General features: G+C 41.4%; 1 protein-coding gene across 1 annotated transcript in view; it reads left to right on the top strand.

The window, feature by feature from the left end:
• Nucleotides 1–15,076: 15,076 nt before the first annotated feature.
• The window catches only part of arhgef2b (rho/rac guanine nucleotide exchange factor (GEF) 2b), a 64,476-nt gene continuing 61,317 nt past the window's right edge, over nucleotides 15,077–18,235 (top strand). The window contains exon 1 of the mRNA XM_081388324.1: nucleotides 15,077–15,337. Within this exon, the coding sequence (XP_081244450.1) occupies nucleotides 15,272–15,337 (66 nt within the window). The 5' untranslated portion in view covers nucleotides 15,077–15,271. The remainder of the gene's footprint in view (nucleotides 15,338–18,235) is intronic.

The raw sequence follows: 18,235 nt of genomic DNA, 5'->3' as shown, positions 1-18,235 counted from the left end.
GCTGACTTTAGACGAGGTTTCTCCTGGTCAGTGGAGGAATTGTTTTCTGAAACTGCAAAATAGCACCAGGGAACGTTTGCGCCGGAACACGCCTCCTCTTTTCGCTGAACCACCCGGGAGCGCAAGTTCATTCCCTAATTTACCGACGTGCGTCTGTGGAGGGAAAAGTCCGCTGTGCGCGGGTGAGAAACAGGAATGACACATGCGTCGCTGTACGAAGTCAATTGCGCTGGGTGAAAGATTGTAGCCTGGTAATACCAAACTCTGCTACTTCACTTTGCTTCGTAGACAGAGTCTGGCATGGCATAATTGAAAAGCGTTTTCTCTCTCGCGGGGGGGCGCTTGTCTGAAGTTTAAAATCATTGGTTACCCGTAAGCCAATCACATAACGTTTGGTTATGGCGTGTGTTATGCGCATGCTCAGCCGCATCGAACTTCCACTGTAAACACATGTATGATGCGAAAACAAAACCATCGAGCGAAATACCGGAGTGAACATTGGCTGTGAACGACTTTTGCAGATTATGTGAAGTAAATCTACGCATCCACGGTACAATCAGTGTCTACGTCACGGCTCTCAGCCCGCCCTCTGTTCGCTGATTGGCCGGCTGTTTTCAGGCCGGAGGAAAACGGAAAGCTATTACGCTGTCTCAGACTGAGTACAGAAGCGAAATGAAATTGAGCGGAAGTAAGAAGTCTGACGTAGTCAGGCTAGAAAGATAGGGGCCTTGAAGTGTTTATATCACCTGAAACTGCCACTGAAGATGCCTGTACATTAATTTGTGTTATATTACCTCAAATCACCATACAGACGGTCACATTCAAGCATTTCAATGGGCTAAAACCGAAACTGCTCGCACTTTTACAGCAGAATTACTTATCAAATAACTGAGAGTCATAAACTAAAAATGATTTAATTGACAATAATTAGTACTAAATTTCATTAACTTACTTTTTCATTCCAGCTCTGACAGGGATATCCATGTTCTTGACTCATTTTGACCAGATCGTTCCCATTAGCAAAAGCATCATAAGATAAATATATGGGTTCTGATATCAGGTTACCAAAATTCAGTGTCAGGACAATCTGACGAATCTGACGACAGTTGAGGATGATATGTTGTTGGTTTTAATTAACCAAAACCCAACATCTGCTAAATGTCATAAGATTCCACAGTGCAATATATTATAACATCATTATGTGTAGATTTTTTTTATTTTTTTTTATTGTGATAATAGGTGATCAAACTGTCAGGGTGCGGTGCCGGCAGAAGAAGAGGATGAGTCAAAAGTTCTAATGCAAAACGTTTACTAATAATATAATTCAAACAGGTACAGACAGGCAGAAGGTTCTCACACACCTAAATACAACAGAGAACAGACCAAGACTGACTGAACTGAAGAAACTTAAATACTAACACAGATGAACACTGATTATCAGAACACAGGTGATGTAGATGATGAACTAAACCCAGGTGATACAGATGAACTGATAATGATGATGACGACACGTGACATGAAGACAGGCAGACAAGTCCAATGAAAACAAACTAAACAGAACACAACTGTGACATTACTCCCCCCTCGCGCCATAGATATACCAACTGCGGAGAGAGGGAACTCAGGAGGAGGACGAAGAGCAGGTGAGGGCAGACTGAAGGCAGGAGGGACAAGGGCGGAGCAGACGTGCAGGGCGGAGCCGACGGAGGGAGGAGCCGACGGAGGGAGGAGCCGACAGAGGGAGGAGCCGACAGAGGGCGGAGCCGACAGAGGGAGGAGCCATGGAGGAGGCAGGGCTGATGACTCCAGGGGTGAAGCAGGTGGAAACCCTGTCAGTTTGATCACCTATTATCACGAAAAATCTACACATAATGATGTTATAATATATTGCACTGTGGAAGTTAATCTTATGACATTTAGCAGACATTGGGTTTTGGTTAATTAAAACCAACAACATATCATCCTCAAATGTCGTCAGATTCGTCAGATTGTCCTGACACTGAATTTTGGTCACCTGATATCAGAACCCACACTTCCGGTGCGCTGCTCAGCGGCAGCACTGCGTTTCAGTATAGTATGTTTACGGTTTGTTTGTTTCTTTGTCTGACGTCCATTGTCAAGTGTCTGGTTGGGGACCTGTAGAAGTGGAAAGATGAAGGCTGGGAAAAATGTACTCTTGATTTGGATTTTGTGGACGATCGGTCTCTTTGGACTATGTTTGATGATGCAATGTCCAACTGCACGTGGAACCTCAAATACATGCGGTGTCACAACGATGGTTGCACGCCCCTACACCCGGGAGACGTTGCTGGAGCTAAACTTCAAGACAACTCGAGAGCTGATAACAGGCCAATTCAAGGATCTGTTCGAAAATGTTCCACGCGAGCTGGTGAGAACAAAACGAAGAGAATGCCTAGAGAATTTGATTGTATTTTGCGGTTCGTGGTATATGTCCCGCCCAGCGCTAAACCATCTCAAGCAGCTAGCCTGATAGCAGACTATGTTCACGAACTACAACTCAGCTACTCCAATGCACCCGTGATCGTACTGGGCGATTTAAACCAGTGCAAATTGGAGACTTTGTTGCTGGGATTTGAACAGTATGTAAAGACTCAAACAAGAAACAACAATATTCTTGATAAGTGCTTTGTGAATGTCAGGGATGTTTATGTGTCCAATAGTATGCCACCAATTCTAAACTCTGACCACAATGTTGTGCATATGACTCCTGTGTACAGGACCAAACTTAAAAAAAGCAAACCAGAAAAGAAAATTATCAGAATGTGGTCGAATGAAAGTGTAGAACAACTGAAAGCCTGTTTCGATTGGACAAATTGGGAAATTTTTGATGAAGCCTCACTTGATGAAAGAACTATAGTGTTAAATGATTATATTAACTTTGTGTGGAGCTGAACATACCTACTAAAGAGATTAAAGTTTATCCAAATAATAAACCATATGTTACTAAAGGTATTAAAGGGATAGTTCACTTTGAAATTAAATTTTGGTATGTTTTAGCTTACCTCAAGGGCATCCAAGATGTAGGAGTCTTTTTTTCCGCAGTAGTTTCAATTTTGATATTTTTAGGTCAAACCGTTCTTGTCTGACAGTCATATAATGCAGGTCTGTGGTCACTGTCTCAAAGAGCATGCACAGAGAAGTCCAAAGTAAAACAATTCCCCATTCCCCAAAACGAACAGGATTTATATCGTTTTTACCTCTTGTAACACAGCCACGTCCAAGTGATCTGAGGGCGAACTATCCCTTTAAAGAAATGATAAATGTGAGGAAAGTAGCATTTAAAGATAAAGATATTAAGGCACTTAAACAGAAAGAGAATTAAAAATGTAATTAAAGGAAACAAAATTAGTTCAAAAGAAGTTTTTGGAGAAAGCCTTTAAAACTAATAATACTACAAAGGTTTGGGACATTATGAAAACAATGTCTGAATTGTCGTCTTCAAAAAAATCTATTGTAACTGATGATGGGAATGAATTAAACATCTTTTTTACCAGGTTTGAACTAAAAAGCAAACACAACAAGATCAAAGAAACAATAGATATAGTTCCATCATCATTGGACAGAATTGTTATTAAGGTTGAGGATGTTAGGAAAACATTTCAGTCTATTAATACAGAAAAGGCTGTTGGTCCTGATGGATGTAGTGCAGGTCTTTTAAAGAATTTCGCACAAGAACTAGCACCGGCGTGGCAACCAGTATTTCAAGCTTCCGTTGACACATACTGTTCCTGTGATATGGAAGACCGCATACATAAAACCATTACCGAAAATGTCATGTCCAAGAGAATATAAAGATTTTAGACCTATAGCCCTTACCTCTGTGATGTGAAATGTCCAGAGAGATTGTTACTTCAGCATTTAGTCAAGTCAAGTCAAGTCAAGTCATCTTCATTTATATAGCGCTTTTAACAATGTAGATTGTTTCAAAGCAGCTTTACAGAGACAAACATATAATTTAAGGCAACAGAGACTGCTTTGGCTTTATAGCGGTTCCTTAACAAAGTTATTTTCCAGCTAAAGCTAGTTTTGATTGATTCGCTTCCGTCGCAACGATCATTTGCCATTAAATTTGGGGCCGCTAAGACGACACCATTTAGTTATGACAGTTAAAGATAAATTAGATCCTGCAGTTTGCCTATAAGAAAGGCTGTAGTACTGAAGATGCAGTTGCTGCTTTAGTACATATCATCTCTAAACATTTAGATAAATCCAAAACAATTGTAAGAACTTTGTTTTTGGATTTCTCTTCTGCATTCAACACAATACAGGTTGACAGATTGGTGTCAAAACTTGCACAGTTGAATGTACATCCCTATCTGATCCAGTGGTATACCTCATTTCTCACTGATAGAGTTCAGAGAGTCGAAGTGAATAAAACAGTGTCGTCTGCAATCATTACAAATGTCGGAGTACCGCAAGGTTGCGTTAGTTCTGCCATACTTTTCACCTTATATACAGACGACTGTCGAACTGTCATGTTAAATTAGTATATTTTGAAGTATTCTGATGACACGGTTCTAATATCTGTTGAATGATTTGGACAGTCCTGGGTTTCATCAACAAGGTGTGGCTAAATTGATAGAGTGGTGTGAGAATAATGCTCTTGTCATTAATACGAGTAAAACTGAGGAGATTGTATTTGGGTCTGCATCTGATATAATGCCTGTTTTTATTCATAAGGAGAAAATCAGATTGGTTAAGACATAAATATTTAGGAGTGATTATAGACGATATGTTATCTTGATACTCTCTGTAAAAAAACAAAGCAGAGAATTTACTTTCTTCGTCGTCTTAGGTCATTTGGAGTAAGAAAACAGATTCTTCTTTTGTTCTTTAGGTCTGTGATAATGAGTATATTGCAATATTGCAACTCTGTTTGGTATAAGAGTTTGTCTGTTATGCTAAAAACTTGTAGGTCAGCCTCTTTAGAAGCTTTATGATTCAACCTTTCATAACAATTTGCTAAGGCTGGCTAATAATATAGCTTCTAACCCTATGCATATCCTGCATAATGAGTTTGAACTACTACCATCAAAGCGGAGGTATAGAGTCCCCAGATTTAACAAAGTGAGGCTGAAACACTCTTTTGTGCATCAGCTATCTTAGCGTTGAACAAAAACACTTAATCAGAAATCAAGAGTATTGTGAAGGTGTTGTAGATGCATAAGTGTTGTACTGAATGCAGAATATGTGAGGTTTAAGTGTACGTCGATGTAGAATGTATGTTGGATGTTGTAAACATAGACACTGTTATGCAAGAAATTTCAGACTTGTCTGACAATAAAGTATAAAAGTAAAGTAAGTAAAAGTAAAGTAAGAGGAGAGCAGGGTGGAGCCGGAGAGCCGACGAGTACATGCAACGCCGAGGATCCGTGGGGACATGGCGGGCCGCCGGCTCTGGCGTCTGAGGTGCAGGCGGGGAAACAGAAGGGCACGGTGGAGACAGAGGGAGTGAGGACCAAGGAGGAACTGATGGGAGTGAGGAGTCCAACAGAACCGGGGGGACGAAGGGACGACACGAAGCCAGAGGAGTTCGCGTCGAAGCTTCGCGTCGAGGCTTTGCGTCGAGGCTCTGGAACAGGAGTTCGCGTCGAGGCGGGACGAGGCTCTGAAACAGGTCTGGGAATTTGGATAGTCCTTGGGGCAGGAACAGGTCGAGGCACAGAACAGGGAACAGGAACAGGTCTTGGCATGGCAGCGGCTATCCTGGCTGAGGGCTCAGGGAGCGAGGAGGCGGCCATCTTGGCTGAGGGCTCAGGTGGCGAGGCGGCGGCCATCTTGGCTGAGGGCTCAAGCGGTGAGGCGGCGGCCATCTTAGCTGAAGACGAAGGCTCAAGCATGGCGGGCATGACGTTAAGAACAGACTGGTCAGGCAGTGTTCTGTATCGGGGCGCGACACTCTCCAGACACCTATTGACGGTGTCTTTCCAGTCCAATCCTGTGGTGTCTGCGAGGTCGAAATGGTGGTGGAAAGTTGCCCAGATCCAGAAAAGGACCCCTACGGTCTTGTCGTCAAGAGAGCTGGTGGCGGCAAGATACAAAGTGATTAACAAAATAAAAAAGGTTAGGGCTCTCCTGAGCCAGGACGATCATTTTGACCCTATCGTCCATTTTGGGCGGTCCATTCTTCTGTCAGGGTGTGGTGCCGGCAGAAGAAGAGGAGGAGTCAAAAGTTCCAATGCAAAATGTCTACTAATAATATAATTCAAACAGGTACAGACAGGCAGAAGGTTCTCACACACACCTAAATACAACAGAGAACAGACCAAGACTGACTGAACTGAAGGAACTTGAATACTAACACAGAACACAGGTGATGTAGATGATGATGATGATGAACTAAACCCAGGTGATACAGATGAACTGATAATGATAATGACACATGACATAAAGAAAGGCCTACAAGTCCAATGAAAACAAACTAAACAGAACACAACTGTGACACAAACATCTTCCAAATGACTCATGCCAATGCAATATTGGCCTGATAAAAGTTTGATGTCATGCCAACAAAATCCACACTAACCGTATGTAATCATCTTTCTTTAAAGTTGGAATGTTTTTTTTCTGATGTTTATTCCAGCCAAATTGCAACATTTGTCCAAAGTTGGAGTTTGATATCAAACAAACGTAGTGTTTAGACGTCAACACAATTTCCATTTATGCTTTGATATTATGCTTGGGAAGTAGTGAAGTAAAAGTAAAAGTTTCACAAAATACTCTGATAATGTACAGATACTTGAAAACTACTTAAGTACAGTAATGAAGTAGAAATACCTTAGAATAAGCTTCAACAATTATTCCAGTCTTTATTTAAAAAAAACATTTTCCCTTAGAATTCGAGTTATAATATAAGAGCAAGAGCGCGATTATAAACGAGGCTGTGAAAGTGAACTAGTGAGTAGATGACTTTATCTGTTCAGCTGATGACGTTTAATGACAGACAACCTCCTTTTTACAAGACAAGTAAAAGCTATAAAAACCAGAAGGGGGTATGATGTATTTTATGTTATAGAATAATACGTAAAACTATATACATTGGCCCCAAATACTATTTGTTCACTTAACTTGCACATACAAAAATGAATGAATGTCATTGCATTAGATAATGAAATACCAAAGCAAGCTGAATTTATTTTAGTGAAACAAAACGTCTCGGGTTACTTACATAACCCATGTTCTCTGAATAGAGAATAGGAGCTGATTGTCTGAACCCGTATAGCATCACGCTAATTTATTAGCAGATGGCTCACTGTTGATATAGTGAACGAGCCATAGGTTTTCTGTCAAAGAAGCCACCCTCGGCAGCGAGAGGAGCTTGGAAGCGAATGCAGAGTCTCGTTCCCTATTCAGAGAACATGGGTTACACAAATAACCGAGATGTTCTCTTTCATAGGTTCCCTCATTTCTGTGTAGCTATGACACAATGGGAACGATATACCACACAAGAAAGTGCCACTCTGAGGTCAGAGTCCGGCTCCAAAGGCTCCAAAGGCTCGAAAGGCGGTTCCAATAACCTCTCCAAAACAACTGGCAAATCCCAGAAAGGGACACAAGCAGAACGCGCAGGTCTCAAGCGTCTATCTCCACGCATAAACAAAGAGCCCAAACGGTGTCTAGTTAAAGGGTTAGTTCACCCAAAAATGAAAATTCTGTCAGTAATTACTCACCCTCATGTTGTTCTCAATCTTCTCAGTTCTCGCGCATGCGTCGTGGCTCTCGTGAACTCACTCAGAGGCCCACACAGAAGAAAACTAATAGTTGAATAAAATCGTTATTTTAGTTTGTTTGTTTTTTGCACAAAAAGTATTCTCGTTGCTTGATAAACTTAAAGGGTTAGTTCACCCAAAAATGAAAACTCTGTCAGTAATTACTCAAGACCTTCGTTCATCTTCGGGACACAAATTAAGATATTGTTGATTAAATCTGAGAGTTGTCTCACTCCTCTATAGGCTTCTAAGTGATTGAAACTTGCTGGCCCAGAAAAGTTATTAAAGAGATCGTTAATATAGTCCAAGTGACTCCAGTGGCTCAATCTTAAGTTTATCAAGCGACGAGAATACTTTTTGTGCACAAAAAAAAACAAAAATAACGACTTTATTCCACTTTTCATTTCCTTCTCTCTGGGCCTCGAGTTAGTTCACGTAGTGTAATAGCGCAGCGCGTCTGTGTTGTACGTCACACGTAGGCTCACTATTGGCCGACGCTGGTCATGTGTGTGATGCGCGTGATGTACAACACAGAAGCGCTACGCTAAAACACTACGTGAACTCACTCGAGGCCCAGGGAGAAGGAAATGAATAGTGGAATAAAGTCGTTATTTTGGGGTTTTTTTGCGCACAAAAAGTATTCTCGTCGCTTTATAAACTTAAGATTGAGCCACTGTAGTCACTTGGACTATATTAATGATGAGTTTAATAACTTTTCTGGGCCAGCAAGTTTCAATCCCTAGAAGCCTATGGAGGAGTGAGACAACTCTCAGATTTAATCAAAAATATCTTAATTTGTGTTCCGAAGATGAACGAAGGACTTACGGGGTTGGAACAACATGAAGGAGAGTAATTACTGACAGAGTTTTAATTTTCGGGTGAATTAACCCTTTAAGGGAACCTCCCGACGTGACATAAACCCTCAAAGTAGTCGTAGCCGCTCCGGCATCAAACTTATCCTGCAGGAATTTCAGCACTGAACCAACCGAGCAGCTGACAGGATCCACTGCACGAGACGTACACCAAGACTCAAAGATCTTCCACTTGGGAAAATACAGCCGTCTAGTAGAATACGTACAAGCACGAACATTTGCGGGAAGACCAGAAGCCATTAGCAGCTGCCCCTGATCGGCCACACCTACAGTCTCCAAATCCCGGGTTGAGGACGGCAAATCCTGCCCTGGACCTGAGACAACACATCTCTCCTGACTGGATCCTTTCCCAAGGGACCCTTCCACCAGGGAGCCAAGCTTCGAAAACCACACCTGGCTACCAATAGAAGTCAAGTCTAGTCACCGTCATTTATATAGCACTTTAACAATACTGATGGTTTCAAAGCAGCTTTACAGTGATAATAGGAAATTGAAGTAACAGAGATTGTTTAGGCTTTACAGCAGCTCTAGGATAAAGTTATTGTCCAGATAAAGGCGAATCCGGCACTCCCTCACTCTGAAAAGGACCAAAGGGATGAACTTGACTGGAGGGAATGCATATGGCTTCACATTCGGCCATGTATGAGTGAAGGGATCTGTCCCCAGAGTGCCGGAGGTTGGCACTGATTAGTATTAGAAATAAAAGCAAGGAAAATTAAAACAGTTATAAAAGAAATTAAAAGAGACATATGATAGAGTTATAAAATTAATTAAAAGAGTAAAAAGATGATACATAGATAAACTTTTCATCTGGCAAAACTCCGGTGTATCATATTTTTCACAGCTCCCAGTTTTACTCTGAGATTTCCCCATGGTGGATATTCTGTGTCTGAGATGTTCTTTTGGCTCGCCTAAGAAGTCTAGAAATCTAGAAATCTTGCGATGCAAAGAGGTCCATCCCCACCTCGCCAAAAACACTCCAAATCTGAGCCACAGTTTGAGTTTCTTGTGTCTCGTCAGAAAGTCTGCTGTGAGGTTCAAGGTGAACTGTGTCTCTGGACTGTGTTGACATCCTGTTAACAGACTTCATAATATTTTCACACAAATAACATTTCGGGAAATTATTGCAATGCAGTTTGTGAGAGATCAGCCACAATAAAACAAAAAATCAGCCGTTTCCGATTTATGGCCGGTCGACCGGTGCATCTCTAGAAAAAAGTGGCACCACAACAATTATTTGCACTCGCACAAATGCTCCCAAAGAAATGTTGAGGTTGCACAGATTCAATTTCGGGAGCATATGCAACCAAAATTGGCGCAATTTCCAGGATTAGGATTTGTTATTTTCGGGAAAGATCAACGGGTTGGCGACCACTGCTCTGGGCCTCTGTTCATTACAGCGGGATGATCCCTGTCGAGGAGAGGAGGGCTGGGACGGTTAAATGGTCCTGAAAAAATAGTCACACTTTTATGCTCCTCGCGGTCAAAAATGACGCATTGGAAATGAATGGAGACGAATTCCCTCTAGTGGAAGCGTTTGGTACTGCAGCCGAACAACATCTCACTGAAAGATCATTTACTGAGATATCAACCTCACATTTGGAACACAACTTGTTTAGATTTATGGCTTTGGTTTTCTTGCAGATTTAGAGTAAAACATGATTTGGAAAATATATATTTCATATAAAAAATTTAAATAGTATTTTGGTGCATTTTTCATAACAATACACGTAAAGTTCTGTAACTTTTTTTAAATTCACTTTTTAAAACTTTTTCAGCAATAATTCAGCAATAATCTGCCATGTGTCATCTTTGAAAAGAGATCAAACTTCAGTCTGTAGCTCTAAAGCATTCAAGATTTACCACAGTTTAAGTTGGAAATTACATTTTCAGAAGAGCAGTAATCTTTTAATGGGGCGTGAGAACATGATCAGACTAAAGGCTGTGATGTAGAGTGTGTTGCAGACGTTCACTGAGAGCAGTGACTTGCATGACTTTGACAATCAGAACAGATTTCAATAAGTCAAGTCAAGTCAAGTCAAGTGTATTTGTATAGCGCTTTTCACAATACAGATTGTATCAAAGCAGCTTCACAGTATAAAATTAAAATAATACAACAAGGTTTGTTTCTAATGGAATTTATTGATTGATAAAATTAAAATTAAATATCCCCAAAATATCCCCAACTGAGCAAGCCAAAGGCAACAGTGGCAAGGAACTGAAAAACTCCATCAGGTGACCTAATGGAGAAAAAAAAAAACCTTGGGAGAACCCAGGCTCAGTCGGGGGCCAGTTCTCCTCTGGCGTTTATAAACTAGAGGTTGGATTTAACTGTAAGATTAAAAATATTATATGAATGCCTGGCTGAAGAGATGCGTCTTTAATCTAGTTTTAAACTGGGAGAGCGAGTCTGAGCAACGAACAGTATCAGGAAGGCTATTCCAGAGTTTTGGAGCTAAATGTGAAAATGATCTCCCTCCTTTGGTTGATCTGGATATCCTAGGTATGACCAAAAGCCTCGAATTTAGTGATCTTAAAGAGCGCGATGGATTATAGGGCGATAGAAGATCGGCTAAATAGACTGGAGCTAAGCCGTTTAGGGCTTTATAAGTCAGTAGCAATACCTTGTAATTAATGCGTGACTTTATAGGTAACCAATGCAGTGATGATAAAATTGGTGTTATATGGTCAAATTTTCTTGATCTAGTTAGAACTCTAGCGGCGGCATTTTGGACTAACTGTAGCTTGTTTATTGAGGAGGCAGGACAACCAGCTAATAAAGCATTGCAGTAATCTAGTCTCGAGGTCATGAATGCATGAACTAGCTTTTCTGCATCAGAAACAGATAGCATATTACGTAGCTTACGTAGCTTACGTAGTTTCTAAGGTGGAAAAAGGCTGTTTTTGTAACATATGAAATATGATTTTCAAAAGACAGGTTGCAGTCAAGTATAACACCCAGGTCTTTTACTGTAGAGGATAAAGTAACAGGACATCCTACTATGTTAAAGTTGTAGTGTGAGAGGTTTTGTGGGTGGTTTTTTGAACCGATAAGTATTACCTCTGTCTTATCTGGATTTAATAATAAAAATTACGCGTCATCCAATCTTTTATATCTTTAACACACTGTCAGTTTAGATAATTTAGCGTTTTCATTCGGCCGTGATGAAATATATAGTTGAGTGTCATCAGCATAACAGTGGAAACTAATTCCATGTTTCCTTATAATATTTCCAAGTGGCAGCATATATATTGAGTATAACAGAGGGCCTAACACAGATCCCTGCGGCACTCCATAGTTTACTGGAGTTATGATAGATTTTTCTCCATTCAAATAGACAAAATGGTAGCGGTCAGATAAATACGATCTAAACCAGCTTAATGCTTGTCCTTGAACACCAGTATAATTTTGTAGTCGATCTAAGAGTATTGTGTGATCTATAGTATCGAACGCAGCACTAAGATCAAGTAAAACTAGTATTGAAATACAGCCTTGGCCAGAAGCTAAAAGTAAATCATTTGTGATTTTAACGAGCGCAGTTTCAGTGCTATGATGCGGCCTGAACCCAGACTGAAACTTCTCATAGATGTCATTTTCTTGTAAGAAAGAGCCCAGTTGAGCGGACACAACTTTTTCTAGTATTTTAGACATAAATGGAAGATTTGAGATTGGTCTATAATTTGCTAGGTTATTATTATCTAATTGTGGTTTCTTAATGAGAGGTTTTATAACTGCCAGTTTAAATGCTCTTGGAACATAACCTAAAGATAAAGACGAGTTAATAATATTGAGGAGAGGCTCTTCCACTATAGGTAACACTTGTTTCAGTAGTTTAGTTGGTATAGGATCTAATAAACATGTTGTTTTAGATGAGGTGATAAGTTTATTTAGCTCTTCCTGTCCTATAGTTGTAAAGCACTGTAATTGTTCTTGCGGGGTGATAATCGAGGCTGAGTTATAAGGCGCGATTGAGGATTGAATGTTTATAATTGTGGTTCTGATGCTTTCTATTTTCTCAGTGAAGAAATTCATGAAATCATTACTACTAAACTGTAACGGCATATTTTGTTCGGGTGATGTCTGTTTATTTGTTATTCTAGCCACGGTGTTAAAGGAGAACTTGGTAACTTTTTTAACTTAATAAAACTGTCTAGAAATCATTTGGATGGTTAAACAACCTGTTCTGGTGATATTGGTGACTTTCCCCGCTCCCCCCAGCGTCCCCAGGCGGAAAACCAACCTTGCAACTTGGGGACTACCGTCCCGGCAAGATAGAAATAGGAAGTCTCGTGAGAAACGAGAACGAGCGCGAAACACGAATTGCTTGACGGCAATTCGACATAAACACACACGCATGTATGATGTATTACCAGATTACCCACCTCGGTAGCCAGACACAGATGTCTATGGTCAGACATAGCTCCACACGAGACAGCTGGCTTGCTCCGATCAAAACAAACGCACATGAGCAGCAGTAGAGAGGGGGAGGAGGCCGCCGCAAGTGAGTTTTTTACGGCTGTGTTGTGAAATATACGCCCCCCCACAGCTGTAGGGGGAGCTCGTGGGGAAAACATGCGACAACAAAAAGGAAAATCAGCGAAGAAGTGACTAGAGTTCGCTAGAGTTGCAGAGTTCGGCTTTAAATAAAAACCTTGGATTATTTTGGTTATTTTCTATTAGTTTGCAGAGGTGCTCAGCCCTGGCCGCTTTTAGGGCCTTTTTATAACGTGACATACCACGCGATTCTAAAGACCTCTAAATTAGTTTGTTTCCATTTACGCTCTAAATTACGGGTTTCTCTCTTTAGAACACGCGTAGTATTGTTGTACCATGGTGCTTTACTTTTCTCTCTGACCTTTTTTAATTTAACTGGTGCAACAATATCCAGTGTTCCAGAGAGAATGGTGCTCATAGTCAAAGTGCTAGTTAGTTCTTCTAGTTCATCTGTTTGTTTGGGTTCACTGAGCAGCTGAGACAGATCAGATAAACAATTTGAGAAATTATCTATGGTGGATAGAAATGATCTATGGACACTTTGTGAATTGTTACAAGGGAAAACTGTGGATCACCAACACCAAACTTTCAGAAGAACCCAGTGTGTGCTCAACAATCTGCCCAGAATGTTTGAAGATAGATTCTCGAGTGTGTGATTCACCATCAGACCGGCTCTGACGCTCACAGACTCTTCCAGACGACTCAGATCTGCACAACAGTTGTGGAGTGTGTCTTTATAACCTGAGCCGAACGCATGGCAGGGGCGAGGACCCACACTATACAACAATAACAGAATTACACAAATGACTAGTTTATCTTCACAGTGAGGCAATGATGGAGACGTGTATAATTTAAAGATCTCGATTCCTTAGCTCATATCTGAGGCCTTGCTGTCAGTCATCTTCTCTTCTATTACTCAGTTCATTAAAGTAAACCAAGCCGGTCATTAACAGCGGATATTAACTCCGATAGCCTCCTGTGTGTGTGTGTCTGCCTGAGCAGATTTAACATTTATTACCGTAAATCCTACATGTGCTGTTTAGAGACTGAGTCACCGTTTCCTTTCTCCCTTCTTCCACCAGTTTAATTATTCACCGCGTTTACTTGATTAACAGCTCGACTGCAAACACTCTATACTAAACACTCTATACTAAACTCTTTACACTATTGTTATATACCAGATTGGCTGGAGTGTATCTAATGTAGGTTGAATTACTCACAGATATAAAATCAATAAATGTAGACCTTATAATAAAAAAGCACTGGGTTATTGTATCATACAATATTTGAAATGCAATAGTAATGAATGAGTTTCCTTTTAGCTGTACAGAATAATGAACGCCTGATGCTTTGAACCATCATCATCAACACATGTTCAAAGCAGCGATCAGACTCACAGCAGCCTTAGAGTGTTTGTTCAGGACTTCCCTTCACTGTCTCACACACACACACACACACACACACACACACACACACACACACACACACACGCTCACACACACATGTCTGGTTCACTATCTTTGTGAGGACTTTCCATAGACGTAATGTTTTTTATACCGTACAAACTGTATATTCTGTCCCCTAACACTGCCCCTGCCCCTAAACCTACCCATCACAGGAAACATTCTGCATTTTTACTTTCTCAAAACAACTTATCCTGTGTGATTTATAAGCCTTTTGAAAAGTGGGGACCGCTGGCTGGTCCCCACAATGTAGGTGATCTCAGGTTTTACTATGGGGACATTTGGTCCCCACAATGTAATATAAACAAGGGCACACTCTATCTCTCTCTCACACACACACGCGCGCACACACACACCATGTGGCGCGTCCTGCTGTAGTCTGTACTGTAACTGTGATGGGCGGAGTCGGTTGGCAACTCTGATTGGTCAAGCGCCTGTCAGTCAGAGAAATACACGACTGCTATTGGTGGAAAGTCTGATTAGGGCAGTTCTCATGAAGGCTGTGGAGTTTCCTGTGGAAGAAGAAAAAGAGAGAAAAAAAACCCTAGTGCGTCTTATTAAACGCAGTTCACGTGAGACTAAATGGAGCTATAACGTTCATGCACATGTTTGATCATATTTCTCCATCACTGGATGCTTATTCTCTGGATTAGACTCAAACATCTGGATTTTATATCGTCCGGCTCAGGGTGAAGTTTTCATTTTTCCGCAATGTCCCGTGTCTCGGACCCGTTACCGAAAGCTCGCCAGGAAAGAATGAAAGACACTAATGCAAAGGTGAGTTATAAATGAGTTATAACGACATCTTATGTTTGAATTAAACAGCTGTGTTTGTTCTTTTTAAAGAATGCATAAGCATTATTGTTAAAACAGTGACATTATTTAATACATTATTTCTGGACGGCTCCGGCCAGCGGTGTTCCTGCTGCTCTGCTGGATCAAATTAACTTATAGATATACATAAATACATATTCCTGTGTTGATGAGCTCATATAGATGTGTGTGTAGTGTGTGTGAGAGTTAGAGGAAGAGTGTATTACGCCGAGCTCGAGTCCATTGTGCGTCTGTAAGGACACGTTGTCTCGCACTGAAGGGAATCAATGGGGGAGGGACATACAAAGAGACACTGCAGCATGATGTTACACACACACACACACACACACACACACAAAGCGCTGAAGTTACATGTAACGAGTTTGATGAACGCGGCCACGCGTTATAGATCATCTTCAGCGCATCCCTCTTTGTCCTCATACACACACTACCCACCGTGTCTTTGTTCTCGTGTGTGTGTGTGTGTGTGTGTGTGTGTGTGCTGTGGAAGGTCTGCATGTCATGCATTTGCTTGTGAATCCGTTGATATTCATATTTTTTGTGCCTATTTAGCCATTTTTTAGCGAAGTGATGCAATTAGTTCCCGTTTCCAGCGCCTGTGCCGCGACGCGTCTGTCCTGTCGCGCGCGCTGAGAGATCTGTGTTTAGCAGACCGCACACACACACACACACACACACACACACACACACACACACACACTTGCGTTCGGTGAGAAGAGTCCTCCTGACCTCCTGTTAGAGGAACTGCACCGGTGTCCCTCCTGCAATGAGTTTCTGACTGAGATCATGAGGAACAACTGGTTTGGCTCAGCACATGAGGCTCGGCACTGGGAGCTGAACTGGTTTGGCTCAGCACTGGGAGTTTTATCTGTGTTTAAACACAAAGGTGAAGCAGAATTCCCTTCAAGGGCATCATGGGAAGAAGTGCACGAGGGCTAATGGATTGCGGCAGTAATCGCTGGAGGATGGAGGAGTGCTGTGTGTCGGAGATTGATGCATATGTATATCGCCAGGCTTGATTTGCTCATGAAATCATGGATCATTCTTGTCTCATCAAAAAAGAAAAGAAAAGAAAAGAGAATTTGGACTTGCATTTTGTCACATCCAATCTGAGTTACTGGTTTAACATCAGGTGTGTGGACAGCTGACCTGTATCCCAGTCCCCAGTTATTATTATTATTATTTTCCTGACGGGGTGTCATTATGAAGCAGACGTGCATGTGAGCGTCTTAAACGGCTCGACTCATGAACGTCTAACAGAGTTTCAGTGGAGGGACAGAAATCTCTCAGATGTCATTAAAATATCCTCACTTGAGTTCCTCAGACGAAGGAGAGTCTTACGCTGGGGTGCTAACCCTGCTCCTGCCGATCCACAGCACAGGGCATCTCCAGCCCTAGTCAAACACACCTGAAGCACCAACTAACGTCTTCAGGATCACTTGAATATTACAGGCAGGTGTGTTTGATTGGGGCTGGAGATGACCTGTGCAGTGGATCAGGAGCAGGGTTAGCACCCCTGGGCTAACGGGTCTGGAAGCGCCTGAGGGAGCGTGAGTGAGGACAGAGTCAGGTGAACCAGTGACAGGACAGAAGAGTCATGCGTTTATGATCACTCAGAGGACATCATTCTGCTCTTCAGCTTCTCCATCCGATCAGATGCTGTGTGGACCTGGGGTTTCAGTCCTCAGATCATCAGATCATCAGATCACATATCTCACACATGACCCTCGGTTCTAAAGTGACAGTAGATGTCATCAGTGATCAGCCCCACAGTAAACCCTGGATATCAGTGTAAAGTAATTTCCCCATAAATACACAAGTGTGCTGTTCACACATGATCTGTAATGAGGATTTACTGGTAATTTACACTGTGAAAGGGCTCCTGTCAGTCTCATTCTTCATTAATTACTGTAATTACTCCGTGTGCACACTGTACAGCAGCGAGCGCTGTGGTATAACGGCCGTAAATCATGATGATGATGTGCAGTGATGGAGAGAGCTGCTATACTGAAGTCTTCACTCGTTCTCTGAGCAGTGCTTTAGGGAAGCTCACACTGTACATATCTGGGATTGACGTACATTTACTGACAGGTGTGAGCAAGGGCGTAGATTTGGTTTGAACATTGGGGGGGTTGAAGTTTGGGTCTGCATATTTTTCATGTGATCGTGGAATAAATATTGGGGGGGGTTGTAATGCATAGATTTAAATATTGAAGGGGTTATCTCCCCCCCAACCCCCCCACAAACTACGCAGCTTTTATTTCTGATTATAATGATTATAAGTGTTACAGTACGTGTGCCTGGAGCAAAACTCCCTGTGTGAATCCCGGTCAGCGCAAGACTGCTGCTGTAATATGATGATCATAACTATTTAAATAGTGATTGAGCTGCTAGGGATGCTCGATATATCGGCCGCCATATCCGTATCGGCCAATATATATCATCATGTTTAATGTTTTCGTTATTAATGATTAATAATGTGTTATTTCCTCCAGCTGAGACTCTTCAGATGTTCATCATGATGGTTATGAACTGCTTGCTGGAATCGCTTCATAAGAGGAAAATACAGCAAATGCAACATCTGTGATATCGGCTAGATCATTATCATCAGAACATCATTATTGTGTGTTTGGGTCATGGGTTTTAATGGCGAGACTTTGTTTTTGCAATCAGGCTCTCAAAAATTATATAAAAACTTGAATTTAGATTCATCAGCCAATATATCAGTTAATAGGCTTTCAAATATAAAGAATTATAGGTATATGTTCATATTTGTGCATCCCTAGCAGCAGAATCATCAGGGAAGTCGATATTATGGTCAGATTTGTTTTCAATCACGTT

Source organism: Scardinius erythrophthalmus (assembly GCF_964197995.2).
Source record: "Scardinius erythrophthalmus genome assembly, chromosome: 16".
Taxonomy (NCBI): domain Eukaryota; kingdom Metazoa; phylum Chordata; class Actinopteri; order Cypriniformes; family Leuciscidae; genus Scardinius; species Scardinius erythrophthalmus.
Note: the sequence above shows the minus strand (reverse complement) of the source record. Positions and strands in the feature narration are given on the sequence as shown.